Genomic DNA, 17,195 nt, shown 5'->3' on the forward strand with positions numbered 1-17,195 from the left:
TTGTTGTGGTAGTCCGTATAAGCCTTCTCATACATTATATGTGTCTGCCTAAAATTGTAATTTAAATTCCATTCTACTACCACGGAGGAAAATCATCCTCGAAGGGATTAAAAGTTGGCAGGTATGTTTTGAGCACAAATATTAAAAATTCTAAGCCATATTTATTGGTCAGATAAAATCAAAAAACAGTTTCATTATCTTTGTTCATTAAAATTACATTAAGAAATGAAAAGCAATGATGTCATTGATATTGAACATATGTTTCAATACATGTTTTAATTGGTTTAAACCTCACTTGCAATTGAGGTTTTGATATTTTTTCAGTTATTGTCATAATATGTATTTATGATCATTATATAGTTATAGGCTTCCATCATTTACATATAATTGTAAAAAAGATAGGTTCTAAAACTAAGTAAATAAATAAAAAAAAATATAAGAGCCACTGGAATAAGACATATATTATTATCTTGAATTTATTAATCCCTTTTGGTGTGCCTTAAAATAAGTTCTTACATAAATAAATACTTTTCTTAAAATGTGTATTAGTGTGCATGCAAATTGTAGTTTTTTTTATGCACAACGATTCTAGCCGTAAACTTTTTTTCAGCATGTTCATATATATATGTATATATATATATATATATATATATATATATATATATATATATATATATATATACATACATACATACATACATACATATATATATATATATATATATATATATATATATATATATACATACATACATACATACATATATATATATATATATATATATATATATATATATATATATATATATATATATATATATATATATATATATATATATATGTATATATATATATATATATATATATATTGTATATATATATATTGTATATATATATATATACATACATATATATATATATATATATATATATATATATGTATATATATATATATATATATTGTATATATATATATTGTATATATATATATATTATATATATATATATATATATATATATATAAATTCCCATGACTCTATGTTATATAGATCTGTATCAAACTATACAGAGTTATCATCTAAATGTTAAAGACATATTTTAAGTATTTTTTTTTAATGTTGCTGTAACTTGTTTGGGTAATTTGTTTTTTTCTTCTTAAATATTTATTGTTCACAGTGTATTCCTGATTATCTTTTGAAGATTAAATGGAATGTGGAAAATCTGTAAATGTTGATACAAGTGTCCCCAAAATTTCTTTAAAAATTATTTATTACAATGATGGTATTATCTAACTTTGATTTACAGTATTTTAATTTAACTTAGAGAAAAAAAAACACTTGTTTTATCTTTCTTTATTTTTCAAAAAAATCATGCATCTTGTCCTTTCTCTAAATATTGTATTATATTACCTGCCATCCCATGGTGTGTATCCCTTGATATCCAATATATTATTGCAAAAAAAAGTAAAATATGGAAGTTTTTTGATAAAAGATTATAATAGAAAATTCATTTAATTAAAAAATAATGTTTTATCAAGTTAACATTATATTAAATATTTAAAAATGTTAAGTTAAAATTTTTTTATATGCCCTCATAATACCTATGAATTAAAAATTATTTTGTATTGAAATTTTGTAGTGATATTTTTACAATGTTCACTTTGTATTTTTGTCATTTACAAATCTACGAAATTTTCAAGACTAGTCATATACCATTTAAAACTTACTAGTTTTAAAAGGCCAAGTTTTATTTTATTATTTTATCTGTTTAGACTATATACTTATTTATTGTTTTTAGTCTTTTTAAATTTTATTTTGAAAATTTTTTGACATCAAATGCTTTAGAACCATTTTTTTAAAATCATTTTAGTTTAAATTTGTTATAATATTATTAAATAAATTGATATTGATAAACATTTACTTTTATTTGTTATTTTTATTTTGATCTGGTAAAGTTGTTTTGTAAGCATTATACTACAATATTGGGTGTTTTGGTAAATTATATTAAATTTTTTTTTCTACAAATATTATGGTTTAAAAGAGGACTATAATTCTAAGCGTTTATAAACCAACACAGAGACCTGCATTTTATGAAACTTATATTTTTAACATGTGATATTTATTGTAATAATATTATAGCATTTTGTTATCACAATTGTAAGTAATAAAAAAGTAATTCAACTGTAAAGTATGTCACTAACAAAAAAAAGTTCGAAAAACCCCATTATTTTATGAATGATATATTATGACATATTTATGAATTATTGGAAAAATAATTCATATAGTTGGTTGTATAATATTTACAAGTTATCAAATCTTGTTTTTATTATTTTTATTCAAATGTTATCAATAATTAATGAATATAATAATATTTTGTTAATCTATTGAATATTTTTTGTGGCATAGCTTTATTATGTTAAATCAAAGATTTTAGTAAATAAAAATTTTAAAGTGATCATTAAATAGTATAAGATGTTTTGAGTTTTAATGCTGCAATATTATTGGATCAAATTGCACAAAATATTTGATATTTTTTTATTTCTGATCATGGTGTGTAAATTTCGGAGATTAAAATTAATGCTTACTGTGTATTAAAATTGTTTTTTATACAATTAATTTTTAAAAAAAAATCTCTGCCATCATTGGCATATGATCATTGTCAGATTTTTTAAATATTTATATATTATAGATTTTTATATATTTATATATATATTATTATTAAATTATATAAATATTTATTTGTCTGATTTAGATTTATATCATTATGGTTGTTAAATTTATGAAAGTTTTAATTATCAATCTAGTTTTATATTAAGACTAGTTAAAAAAAAGTTATGGTGTTTTTCTATTTTTAAATTTTTTTTTATCTGTTTAAATTGTTATGATTGCAATGAAACATTCAAAATATATTTGCCTTTAGTGAGTTAGTTGTTTTCCATTTTGCAGAATATCAGTGTAAAATGTCTTTTTGAAACCCAGGTTCATTAAAATTAAAAATGCGAATGCTTATGTCTCTGTTAACACGTTGAGTGCGTATAACATGATATAGAACTATAAAATTTACACTCTTTTATGGAATTGCAGAAAATTTATTCAAAATTTACTTAATTATTGTGACTCTTGGTTTAATAAATTTAATTTAGTAGATTCTTATCCACCACTATTTTTAAACAATTCGTAGGCATATATAATTCACCACTTTTTTCTGATATGTCATGCTGAAGCTTTTATAAACTAGCAAAACCTGTCTATATTTGCAAATTTAGTTTGCAGTTATTTACCGTGTGGCCAGACGAGCAAGCCATGTAAAATTAGCGTGGCATTCAACGTGTTAATAATTTTTTTGGTACTAGGTGGTGGTTCTGTTCAACTATCCAAATTGTTCATGTGTTATTCAAGCCCTGGCATTTGTTAGTTTTTTACATGTAAGCAATGCTAGTTACTTCTGTAACATTCAGAGAAGGGGGAAGGAACTATGCTCCTGGCTTTTAGCGAAAGGGAGCATCCAATCACTCACTAAGGATTCAGAAACCTATTATTTTGATTAGAAAATTAAAAATTTTTAGTAGGTAAATATTTGCTGTAGTAAAATTTTTTATCTATATGTCTTTTATCTTTATGTCTAATGTACAATGCTTATATGTATGTACAGTGTGCAAAAAATGACTACAATACTTTAAAAAATTTGATTTCTCAGGAACTATTCTACCAATATAGCTCAAATTTTGTATTTTGCTATGTAAAATATCGTTCTTTAAAATGATGTAAAAAATAATGCACTTCAAAATTCAATTTTTTCGACTATTATTAAATAAAATATCAAATATTTACTAAAAGTTATTTTTTGCATGGAATTATCTTTTTATAATTGTGGGTAAACATTTTTCAATTCGTTTAAATAATTCTCAAGATATGGCGAAATACGCAAGAAGCAAAATTAGCATTAAGGGGTCCAAACTTTGGAGCTCTCTCCGGTCCAAACTATTGGGACCATATTTCCCAAATTGCGGCCACCTCCTGTATTTTGGGGGTCAGAAATCCAAATTTGTCACAAAAAGGGAGACAATATTTTACACATTACCGGGTGATTGCAATTCAATTTTTCAAATTATGGGAAAAAATTCATATTCATTCAGAAAAAGTATGTTTTTATGTCTGATTTTGTAACTTAAAATATTGTCTGCACTAACTAATTAGTGTATTTAAGGTCATCCCCTTGAACCATAATATTGAGTCCCAGAACATGAAACTCCTATCATTTAGGGTGGTCCGTTTTTTTTTCTTGCGCTGTACCTTATACAAATCTGCACCATTCTGAATTCAAATTTGGTGTACATTACATGTACGGTACATTTGTTTATGGTGTACAGTACAATAATTTTATATGGGCAAAATCAGTTGATTAATTCATGAGAAATCGAATATTAAATAAGTCGTGTATTTAAAATTTGATTTCTTAGTGATTCAATTGATTTCGCTAAAATTTTATATTTTGCCTTGTAAAATTACATTCTTTAAAATGGCGTATAAAATTGTATACCTTTCAATTAAACAATTTTTCGACTGTTATTATATAAAATGATAAAAAATAATAAATCTTTACTAAAAATAATAAATCTTTACAGAAAATAATAAATGTTTACAAAAAATTATTTTGTTCATGGAATTATCTTTGGATAAACGCATTCTATAAAGTTTTATATTTCGCAAACGAAAGTTTCGAGATATGGCGAAATACGCAAAAAAGTAAAATTAACATTAAGAGGTCCAAAGTTCGGATCGCTCTCCTAACCTAACTATTATATATTTTCCATATTCATCCATATATACTATTCATTTCCCCATGTACTATTATATATTTTAGATATTGACCATATTTTCCAGTTGCGGCTCCCTCCTATATTTTGGGGTCAGAAATCCGAATCCGTTGAAAAAAAAGGTGTGTGTATTAAAAAAAAAATGCGTTTTTGTGTCTGATTTCGTAACTTAAAATATCGTCTGCACTAATTAATTATCTCATTAGAGGTCACCCCCTCGAACCATTAAGAATGAGTCCTGGAACGTGAAGATCCGATCATTAGATCAAAAGTTATTTAGGGCGGTCCGTTTTTTTTTTTACGCACTGTACATACGATGAAAGTCACATCGAACCCTGTCTACTTTGAAACTCTCCAGCCTCCAGTTCGCGTGCCACATCCCAAATAAAGAGTTTTCCATATGATTTGATAAATATTTTATAATAGTGATTTACTAGCTAGCAGCTATAATCAATCAAAAATTAGTTTTACCGCACGCTTTTATTAATAAACCTTTATTTTATATGCCAGGTTATAACAAGTAAAATCTACACTAATAATTTTACGAAGTATGTTGATAATGTCAGCATATTTGTATTATAGACAGCATATGAAACCAGGTGTATTGAAGGGTATCAAATTGAGGAGTTCTGCTGATGGTATTTGCTTACATGTATACACAGTTTTAACATATAGGGCAAAATTAGAAAATTTGGTTACCGGCCAAGATCCGATGACCAGTAGTAGCATTTTTAAAAGTGACCACTTTTTCAAAAATTAAAAACTTTAAAACTATTAAAAAAATTTTGATATTAATAAAGCATTTTGTTTGAAAATCAGGTGCTGTGGTATTTAATGTTTGTTAATAAGCATTTATGTTTGTTAGCAAGCATTAAATTTATTAATTTCAAACTAAATCTGAAATAATTGCAATCATAATGATGAAATTACATTATTTTTAAATATTGTCGATCATAAAATAAAAAAACAGAAATTAACTTAAACTGGAATAAAACGTTTGATAGCCAAATCCAACCCTCCTTGCAATCTTGAACCAGTGTAAAATTACCTAAAAGTTCTAAGAGTGATTACATCTTTCCCGTGTAATAAATAATTATCGAAGTTGAAAGCATTTTTGGCATAAAAAATGGCGATTGAGTGGCGATTAACAAACAAATTTTTAATCACCCCTATATTTTGCCCTATGATATATTTGTCATTAATATATAATAAAATATGTGTCATTTATTTTTTAATTTTATTATTTTTTTTAAATCAGCATTTTGATATTATAGTATTTCTATTTTCATAGCTATTTTTTTGTTGAATGAATTTTTTATTGTTAAGAATATGTTTTATTTTTATTATTGTATGTTAAAACACTTTAATTTGTTTGTTATGATATAGAATGCATGTGATATCAGATGTGATTTGCATAATAAAGAACTACAAAATATCAATGCGTTAAGAGAGATTTATTACTATTAATAGAGAAACAGAATTGCTTAACAATTTTTTTTATTAAGAAAATATTTTTCAAACTTAAAAATATATATATCAAAAGCTATTTTAAGACAACTATATTTCAAAAACTAATTTTTAAAAAATTAACTTAAAATATCAACAATCAAATAGCTAAAATTCTTTTTAGTATTACGCTTCGCCATTTTTTGACCCTTCTTTAGATATGGAATTGAAGACAGCACTGTCACCATTTACTTCTTTAACTGAAAATGCAAAATTCAATCACTGATCCTGATGTATGTGAAATTAATTTGATTGCAGTTCATAGAACTTGGAAGTCTTTGGTTGACAAAAATGGCGGCAATATCGACGTCATATTTATACAGTTCTACAAAAAGTCATCTTACGTGTCATTGCATCTTTGTCTTTGAGTACATAAACAATCTATATCATCTATAGAGAGGATTTCTGAGATCAAATTATTTCGGAAAAGTGCTTCTAAAGATATCTCATTTCTAAATAGTATAAAATCCGTTACTTGGAATCGTGTGAATTTGTAGTCATCAGTGCAATTGCTAATTCATTACTTTTTTTTACTGATGCAAGTAATATATTTACTGCTACTGCTGAATATTTAATTGTTACTTGTAATCATTAGTGCAATAATTGCAGCATCATAATGTATTAGTGCAATAATTGCCGTATTATTGCACTTCTCAATTCTCTTTCCTTCTGTTTTTCATTGTGACATTTTAGCACAATTTTAATATCTTCTAATAGTTCTGACACTTCATCAATTAAAATTCTTATAAAAGTTACATGGAACACTTTAGTTAGTGTTCCTATGCTGAATTCAATTGGAACTATTAGTTTTCTAATAGTAAAGAACAGAATAAAAACAAAAAATTTGAAATAATTTTTTTCAAAACAATTGCATTTTACAAAAAAATTGAGACTATGAGCACAAACTGTGGATTGTAGTCTCTGCAATCGTCTTTTTTTTTCTCCTTTGGATAAATTTTTAAACGTACATTTATTTTTCGGAAATTAATTAACCCAAGATAAACTATTCGATTCGTTATTGACACCCAGATAAAATTTTTTACGTGTGTTACTGTTTTCATTATATATATATATATATATATATTTTTTTTTTACATTTAACGATTTAGTTTATAAATTGTTAGCATTTCTAAATTTTTAATTACAAAAATTCTAATTTAATTATTAATTTCCTTTTTACTGTAAATTATAAAAAAAGACTAACTATCGTAATTTATTTGTTTTTCTAAATCAACTATTGTCACGATTTCTATTGTTTCTTGTAAGTTTCGAACACATCGATCTGCACTTAAGTTTTTCGATCTGATTCAAACATATCACATTTTATTATTATTTTTTTTTTGAACAGCACATTTTCCCACCATTTCCTTTGTCCTAGTAGTGGAAAAAACATCCATAAACTTTTGAATCACATTATCAACTCGTTCATAAATTATCGAGATATCGACTTTTGTCTCGACAAAATCGATACTTCACAGTAACACGGATATATAAATAAAAGAACCATCAAAACTCAAAACAATGAGTCTGTTTTCTCGTACAACAACTATTTGACAACTATAAATTGTTCACAAGTTTTGACACATGAGATATCACTGGTTTTGTGGCTAACATAAATACTATTCCAGTCTAAGGTCTAGTTGAGTTGAGAGAACATATTCTTGATGTTGACTCATCAACTACTTTAAGCAAACGATTTTTTAGTTCAGAACGTTCCAAAAAGTGGTTGTTAAGTATGAATATCCAGAATTGCTTCGATCACTACTCAGCACTTTTGAGTCCCATCTCATCACAAAAATATTTATCGTTCGATGAGAAATTCTCATCTCGTTGTCCTGAAAGGAAGTTGTATTTTATTAAGGTCTTCCAAGCGTGCAGTTGTAGACCTGGGCAGAAACGTAATCGAAGTGGACGATGCAAGTTGCAGCATTGTTGTCGTAAGAGAGCTCAGAAACTTTCAATTCTGGATTCACTGAAACCTGAAAGGAGCGAATAAATTTACACAAGAAATTATTTCTTTTTTCTGTAAAATAGTAATTACACTTTTAAAAGAAAATTTGAAACATACAACACATTATTTTTAAAACTCTTTTTTCCATTAATGTGGGAAAATTTACATTTTTAATAAAAAAGCTATGCTAAAATTAGTTTTCAAATCAAATGCAATAAACTGCTTCAACAAACTTTTTTCTCCAGGTAATGTTACAAAATAAATTTAAAAAAAAATCTAACTATGATTTCGAATAAAAAAAATAAAGATTCTAAAAATCAACCTTACGAGTTACGTATAGTCTCTCTAGCCCAGTGTTTCCCAAACGTATGACTTTTGTGTACCCTTTCTAAATTTTTGGTAACGCTGTATACCACTAATAAAAAAATTAATGTATTTCTTTAAAAATATGTTTATTTAGAATGGAGAATAAAGTTAAAAATCACAACTGGCTGTTGACACCACTAAATATTAACTGTTAACTCTGCAAAAAATAGCCAATAGAAAAATACGTAATCGTAAATTTTCATGGCTAGCATTGTTTTTAAATAAAATATTTTTAAATTTTCGTTTGTTGCAAGATATTTCGCATAAGAACGCGCACCCCCGCTAAATTGCTCCTGTACCCCTGGAGGTACGCTTACCACACTTTGGGAAACACTGCTCTAGCCGAAAGTTTCCCGAATGTTGTTTCATGGAAGTGTAAAAGAGGTTTCGTGAGTTAGCACTTTTTATAATCAGTGATGAGTTTGATTATATGATGAGTTTGATTATCTTTTTTTTTATAATCAGGGATGAAACATCAGATTATATTTTGATCCAGCCTATAATTCAATATTATGGTTACTTTTATGAAATATTACTTTTGCCTTAAGGAAATTATTTCAAGTCAAATGCCAATGACCTATACGAATCTATAAGATACAAATGACATTTTTTAAAGGACAATATAAAATTTCTAATAGCAATATATTGAACAGCATTTAAGTATTTCCTATCGCTCTTGTCAAATTAAAAGAAGCAAATGCTTTAACCAATAGATGTGTTTTCGTAATAACCAGTTTCAACATTTATAGCAGTTCTTTTAAGGTTTCATTTCGAAATAATACATAATTCGGCTTACTTATCGGACATAAAACCTAACGTAAGATTATTAATAATGAAACGATGTAAAATCTTCATTCCTGTAATTAAATGTTTGAAATTTAGTCATTTATATATTGTAACGAGTAAACTTGGGGTTCGCCAAAAAGGAAGGTTGATTTTTTAGGGTTCCGTAACAAAAAAAAAATTCAAGCTGCTGGTCTAGGCAACAAAGAATATTACCTAGAAAAATTGGCAAGAGTTTTTTTTTCTTTGAATATTTATGTTTTTTGGGGTGCTGAACTTGCATTCGCATTTTGAGACAGAAATTTTTCCGAAAATCATGTTTATTCCTTGAAAAATCTGCTTTTTTGATTTAACCACTTGCGCTGGCAAAAAAATCACTGACGCGTCTTCGTCGGTTTCGGAGTGGAAAAATTATTTCATTAAAGTCACTATCACTACCATCGTGTTTTCTTTTTCTATTTGTCGAAATGATGTCGTTAATGTCACTTTTGCTTTCCATTTTAGAATGTGGGTAAAATATTTATAATTGTACGCTATGCAGTGCACTGATGATCTGTACTCTGACAACAATTCCACCTGACGTGCCACGCATGTCGTTTTTGTTTCTGTAACAATTCCATGATGACGTAAATACCACGTCGTCGGCGATTCTGTGACAAAAGCATTATGACGTGCGTGGCACGTCTTTCCAGCGCAAGTGGTTAGGATAGAATATTTCCGATTCTTTTCCATAAAATATATACCAACATATTGACCGCTGGATAAAAAAATCAAAGAAATAAGAATATGAAAAATGACTATAACATTAATGTCTCTCTCAGTAAATCAACGGAAAAATAACGGAAGAATAACGGAAGAATAAATAGTTGAAACTAATTATTCTGGTTTTACCAATTTAAAGTATTCCCCGCTTATTCTTAGTTATCATAGTTGTATCTAAAGGGAAAAGTGAGTACTTTCTACTTTTGCTTTTGTTCTTTCATTGTACTTTGTATGAAACTTTCACCTTCTGCCTGAAGATTCGATGTGATGACACAAGATAAATGTCCATTTCTAAAAACAATGGGGGCGGCATTTGACCCAGATCTTGGGATAGATTAAATCTAGCCAAGATCAAAGGGATTACCAAGTGCATGACAGTATACGTCAACAGCTAAATTCTGATCAATAAAGTATTGTGGTGTCAGAATGTTTTCCTTCCTATCATGCGACCGATAGACTTTATGGATTTATTATTTCGTCATGTTTTTTTCCTCCTCCCCGACAGTTTTGGTACCAGTTTGTAGTATTGTCATTGTTGTCTGCAGCAGTGTTAAGTAGGATTAATTCGTAGATAAATTTGAAATTATTCACTCGGATTTTGATTTTGAGATTTTTTCTTGAATGAAATACATTTTATTCAGAGAAATGAAGACATTTATATATTTTTTTTATCGATATTCTGACTATACACATGAACTAAGCTTAAAAAAACTATTGTCATTAGTTTTCTCGTTTGGCCGCGGTGCGGGTTGAAGCGTAGCTGTTTAGAAATTATTATGATAGTTGGCAAGCTTTATACAAATAAAAATAAATTATTTTTTTGCAGTTAGTTTAATAAATTGGTCTGCAACCATCCGAAAATGGTAAGTCAACCAGATTTTGAAATAATTAAAATTCTCGGACATTAATTGAATTTTCCAATACAGAATTACAATGCTTCGACTCGCACGAAGCAAATTAATTTTATTAATAAATTTTGAAATCTATCTCTATCTCATTAAAAAAAAAATTTTTTTTTTTCCCGTTTTAATAGAATTTTATTGTATAGATTTATAATTCATCGTAGATGTGATTATTTTAAATTAATTATATTCAAACATTTTTTTTCTTTTTTTTTTGCTTTAGGTTTGTCACATAAAAAAATTGTAACACGTTTTTGTTCGCGTTTTATTTCTCAATGCATCGCTATCATAGAAGCAAAACCAAAATCAACCATTTTGTTCTAGTTAGATTATATTTGTACAGAATTCAAGTCCACGCTACTCGACCAAGAATTTAAAAAATTAAAAAAACTAATTTTATAATCTAGAGCTTCCGTCCGGACATTTTTATTCTCTTTAAAATATATTCAAACTTGGGGTGTTAATTTGCTTAAAAGTTTTACAGTAGTTTAACTTACCCTACCTTACTTAAACCATGTATTACTTATTGTAACTTACGGTAAAAATTTTTAATATAGTTTTGTACCTTTCACTGTTATACATATATTTTTTTTATGTATTTACATTGCATTTCAAAACTGTTGAAAAAAGCTAAACGTGGTAATTAAGTCTATAATTAAGAATATAAAGAAGCTTATTGTAAAGTCTATAATAAAATCTACTTTAATAAAAGTAGAACATAGTAATAAAATTGCCGGTTTTTATTATAAATTCAAATTGTATATACCAATTAAAAATGACTCAAAATAAAAAAAGAAAGCTTTTTAATAATTTATGTTCGAATTCAAATAATTGGATTTTTGGCCTCAAGATAAAAAAGACCAAAAATGGAAATAGTGTGCATTAAAATGATAAAATTCAGAAAGCTAAATTTATAATTCGATGCTTCGGTCTGGACATTTTTTTTGAAACATAAATATATTCAATCTTAGGATGTTAATTTGCCTGAAAGCTTTATTGTAGTTTATTTTACCATACCTTTCTTATGCTGGATATTAATATCGTAATTTACAGTAAAAATGAAACTCTTTAGCATAGATTTTTACCTTTATGGTTAAACATATAGTAGAATGGAGGATTTATATTGTATTTCAAACCTGCTGAAAAATCCCAAGCATACTAATATAATCTCTAATAAAGTTTATAACAAAGGCTATAACAAAATCTATTATAAGGTCTATAATAAAGGCTATAATGAAGCTTATAATAAAGTTTATAATAAAATCTACATTTATAAACTTAAAACGTAGTAAAAAATTATCGGATATTATTATCGATTCGAACTGTACATACCGTGCTCAAAACAAAAAAGAATTTTTTTTTAATAATTTCTGGTCAAATTCTAATAAGTGGATTTTTACGTACCAAAAGATGCTATCTAAATTATTCAAGGGACTTATCTTAAGTATACTAAAATAAGCAGCCTGTATTTTATGTTACGAAATTAAGAAAAATCTCGAGGTATGTACACTGTGCAAAATAATAAGCAGGCACCTTAATTATTTGTGATCTAATGGACGGATTTTCGCGTACTACAACTCAATCTTAATATTTCGCGAGACGAGACCTAATCTTAAATATAATTTAATTAGTTAGAGCAGACTCCATTTTTCTAAGAAAAAACATTGTTTTTTCTCGACGGATTTGAGTACCTGATTTTCAAATTTTGATCCCCAATTTGCAAAATAATAATGTCCCATAGCTGAGGAAGGAGAGCAGACGAAAGTATGGGCTTCTTAATGTTAATTTCACCTTATCATACTCTTGATCTGCCCAATGTAATTAAATAATTTTCTTACTTAATTATAAAATTCGCTAATTCAAATGTAATGCTACGTAATTATTTTTATAATTATTTATTAATTTTTATTAATGATAATTTTTTTTAGATTATATGGTCTACAAATTTTTACATCGTTTTTAACAATGACATTTTAAATGTCACTGTTTAAAATTTGAACGGAAGAATAAAAAAACGATTATTTTGAAACCTTTCACAGTGAAAAAAATTGAAATTAATAGCAAAATTACGACCGCATTCGTTCTTAAATTATTGGGAGAATGTTTTTCAGGTTAAAGAATCCAAAATATTTTGTGGGTTAAGGATCCAAAGCCATATAAAAAGAAGTATGTTTTTGAGTCGGATTTCGTAACTTTAAATATCGTCTGCACCCTTCTGATGACATCGTCTGCACTCCTCGGATAGCATTTTAGAACGTGAAAATCTAATCGTTGGATCAAAAGTTATTAAGGTATCCTCTTTTTTATTTGGCGTTCAGTAAACTATTGAAATATACAATTCCAATAATTTTTAATCGATTTTTAAGTATTTTTAAGCTTATGTTTTATTTTAAGGTGTTCTAGGATTTCTAAAAATAAAGTAGTTTTAATATTAACTACATTTTTTACTTTATTTGCTACAGATTGTTTCAAAATGTGGTACCGTACCGAAAGTACCTAAATCAGTTTTGAAAAACATCATAAAAGAGCAATTACTGTATCCACCTAGACAATTTATTACGTTACATTTGCAACACAAAGAAATTTGAGCCATATACTGAAGGAAACAATATTAATTTTTTCTAAATAATGTCAAGGTATGAAAATATATTTCTACAAATGCGTAAAACAAAATCATGAAATCTTAAGGTCGCAGGAATATTTTTCGTTCTATCGAAATTAAATCTTCTATTTTATGAGCTATCATCAAAAGATAAGAGAAAACAATTTGTAAAGAAACAAAAGCCGATGATAGCCGGAATGTTAGTAAAAAAGGAGAACAATGTAAAGAAAAAGGAACATTATGAAATAAAAGTCAAGATAAAAGAGACAGTTTCATTTCTTAGAATAAAAAATGTTTTTTTTTCCCAACCAATGTTGGTTTTTCCGTACGATTCGAGATGTGTGAATCGTATAAATAAACAAAAGATCAGCTACTTAATTGTTCATATTTGGAAAAGTGACCTCGAAATTAACCTTGGCATACAAAAAAGAAGAGTTTGCGTGGATCTGGACACATTTTTTATATACACCTTGCATGGTTATTTAATTCAACACAAAAATAAGAGTTTCTAACTTGATGAATTTTTAATGAACATAAGTATTTTAGTATGTTCTTTTTATGCTGCGTTTAGAATGTGGGTATAAATTTCTCGGTATTTGTTTTATAATGTTGAAAAATGATTCAATACCAGGTGGTAGAAGATAAGGATTCTTAATTTTTTTTAATGTTAAAAAAATATGTAAAAGTTAATAAAAAAATTAAAAATCATATTTTATCCTAGAATAATGCCTTCTACCTTTCTGTTGTTCAATATATAGATTCCGAAATAAAAATATAATATGGAAAATAGAAAGCGATTTTGAAAATTCGCCATTTTTGAAATCGTTTTTTCAAACATTTGCTGCATAATAATTTTAGGCAAAATATATGGTACAGCGACCTTTTAAATTTTCAATATCTCATAAACTATTTTCGGATAATAATTTTTTACCCAAGCACTAATTTATTACCAAGCATTTATTCCCTTTCTGCTAACTTCAAGAATGAAGTATGATTTAAAATTACATCATTAAAGTATACATAATTGCATAGTTAAAGTATGCATAATTGCATAGTTAAAGTATGCATAATTGCATAATTATTGCATAATTGAAGCATGTAAAAGTGAAAGCTTATTTGATCAAATCCTTTTACGTGCATAATGACGATGAAAGAAAATTTGCTTAGGGAAATTTGCTGTTTAAAGTACAAAATGAGGCTGCACCCTCAAATCACACATTAAAAACAATTATTTTTAAAAATTGAAAACATTTTTATTTCTTGATTGTTTGTTTTCCTTTCTTAATTATTAAATACTTCCCTTAATATCCAATTCAGAGGCTTAATTAAATCACTTGACTATACTCCCAGAAACAAAATTCTCACTTTTAACGATTCAGCAATCCTCGAGCTGTGTTTCGTTAATTTTGAGAATCATTCGTCACGAAATCCCGTGATTTGTGACAAAACGCACTCTCAAATATATGACGAAAATGTTTTCTCAACTCGGAACCTCATCGCAGTGCATTGTGGATGATTAAGTAGAATGACGCAACTAGAAAGACGAGAAGAATTACTAGAATTACGAAATATTTCTTGACGAAACATTTCTTCTCTTGACGAAATTCGTTTCCTTAAAGACGTGACTGTAGTTATTTCGTCACTCTGACGGAATGTTCGCTCGGAGTATATATAAGGAAACGGTTTCGTCAAAAACGAAGAAATTTCGTGAAATTTGGGTATCTATTTCTTACAGTAGTATATATCAATCAGTTGCCATACTTTTGTTGTCGTGAATTACTACCAGATGTTTACTTACACCATTTCTTTTGGACGATTTGTATTCCCATTCCAACGGAAACTTATTCCCACTAGTTGCTAATTGTAACTGAATGATGAATTACCAGTTGATAGTTAAGTGAAGTGACGTCAGTTTTGACATCTCTATCAGACTATCATATACTATAGTTGTGTGTACTTACTTTGAAGTAATATGTTCCTGGTCTAAGGTCTGTTATATCCACCCACTGGCAGTCAATATTGTGGTGGTACGTATCAACGCATCCCACGGAAATTCCCTGATCTCCGTAGTTGGCACAGGCATATTTCTTGGGTATGTTGGTGTGGCACTCGTTATCTTCCAAACAGAAACTGGCCTTATGACCTTCGGCTACTTTGGTTCCGCGAGAGTCGATGATGTCGAAATGGGCGAACACCTCCATGCTGTGATAGTGCCTGATATAGAAAGAGGACAAAGAAATTCAACAAAATTAGAGGCCCTTCGGTATCAAGGACGCTAGAGTTAAGCACAAAAGAGTTGTTTTTAAAATGAGTCATTCACACTTTTGCTTTTTGTATTAACAGAACAACCAGGTAACTTCCTTGTTGAACTCGTATTATTTATTACTGCACGCCTCTTCATATTTTTATGTGAGTGATAGTTATGTTTGTTAGTTGAAATATAATTATATGATGCATGTTAATGTTTGAATGGGGATAGAACAGCTGTTCATACGTATCGTTATCATTAATTTCGTAATTCTAGAAGATAACGAATTATGTCACTTATTGAATCCCAATTTTTAAGTACCATTATCATTTGCCAATAAAATATCCGTTTACACTTAATCCTGCAACGCCTTTTCTTTCATTGTCTAAGTATTTAAAATTTAAATGTTATTATTCGGTAATGAATAAATTTAGGATATGTCAATGATTCCGTAATTTAATTTTATTTTTAGTGGTTTAAGGCTTTGTATCTAAATAGATAGGTAATCTTTGACAGTTATGTTCATGTACTTAAATCTTTTGCGATGTAGTGATAATTGCATAGCATACTTCGATTGAATCGATCCACGTTCCATCAAACAAATTAATCAAACTATTGTATTTTTTTATAATTAGTACTATTTATTAATATTTATTAATATAATAGGCCAAAATAATAATTTAAACATAATTTTATTATATAATGAGTATTTTAAATGCCAAGTTTTATACCCTTTTTGAAATTCGACAATATTGTGTGTGTATAATCTCTAAATGCAAAATGGTAAGTATAGACACTGGATCACCGCTGAAATCCAATATCTAAATGGTAAATAAATATATAATAAACTTGGTATTTTTTACTGTAAAACGGAAACTCTTACACTTAAATACTTTTAATTTACTTTCTCATAATCTTCATGACATGCTTTGATAAAACATCTTTATTTAAATGTTATGACTGGAAGATAGAAATAAAAAGAAACAGATTAATCCCAATAGGATTGATTGATGTTTGTTCCAATCATTCAATTTTATATTAAGCTCAGAGTTTGAACTGGAATAAAAAATTCTTTTTTTTTTAAACAGAAATATTTTTTTATTGTATCAGAAATATTTTTTTTATCGAAAAAATGTTTTTATTTATATATTTTTTACTTTATTCATAAAATTTTTATAATGAAAACATCATGCCTTTATTTAGTTTACATGATTAACTAGGTCGTTAATGCGGTGAAGCATGTAGAAATCTAGGAAGTT

General features: G+C 27.3%; 1 protein-coding gene across 1 annotated transcript in view; it reads right to left on the bottom strand.

Moving 5' to 3' along the window:
- Window positions 1-6,253: 6,253 nt before the first annotated feature.
- Window positions 6,254-17,195, bottom strand: part of LOC107442561 (lysyl oxidase homolog 3A) — a 66,063-nt gene continuing 55,121 nt past the window's right edge. The window contains exons 7-8 of the mRNA XM_043041409.3: window positions 15,650-15,902; window positions 6,254-8,301 (exon numbers count right to left, since the gene is read on the bottom strand). Coding sequence (XP_042897343.1) covers window positions 8,179-8,301; window positions 15,650-15,902 — 376 coding nt within the window. The 3' untranslated portion in view covers window positions 6,254-8,178. The remainder of the gene's footprint in view (window positions 8,302-15,649; window positions 15,903-17,195) is intronic.

The sequence above is a fragment of the Parasteatoda tepidariorum genome, chromosome 9 (assembly GCF_982258835.1).
Source record: "Parasteatoda tepidariorum strain Cologne lab strain chromosome 9, Ptep-v5.0, whole genome shotgun sequence".
In the NCBI taxonomy this organism is placed as follows: domain Eukaryota; kingdom Metazoa; phylum Arthropoda; class Arachnida; order Araneae; family Theridiidae; genus Parasteatoda; species Parasteatoda tepidariorum.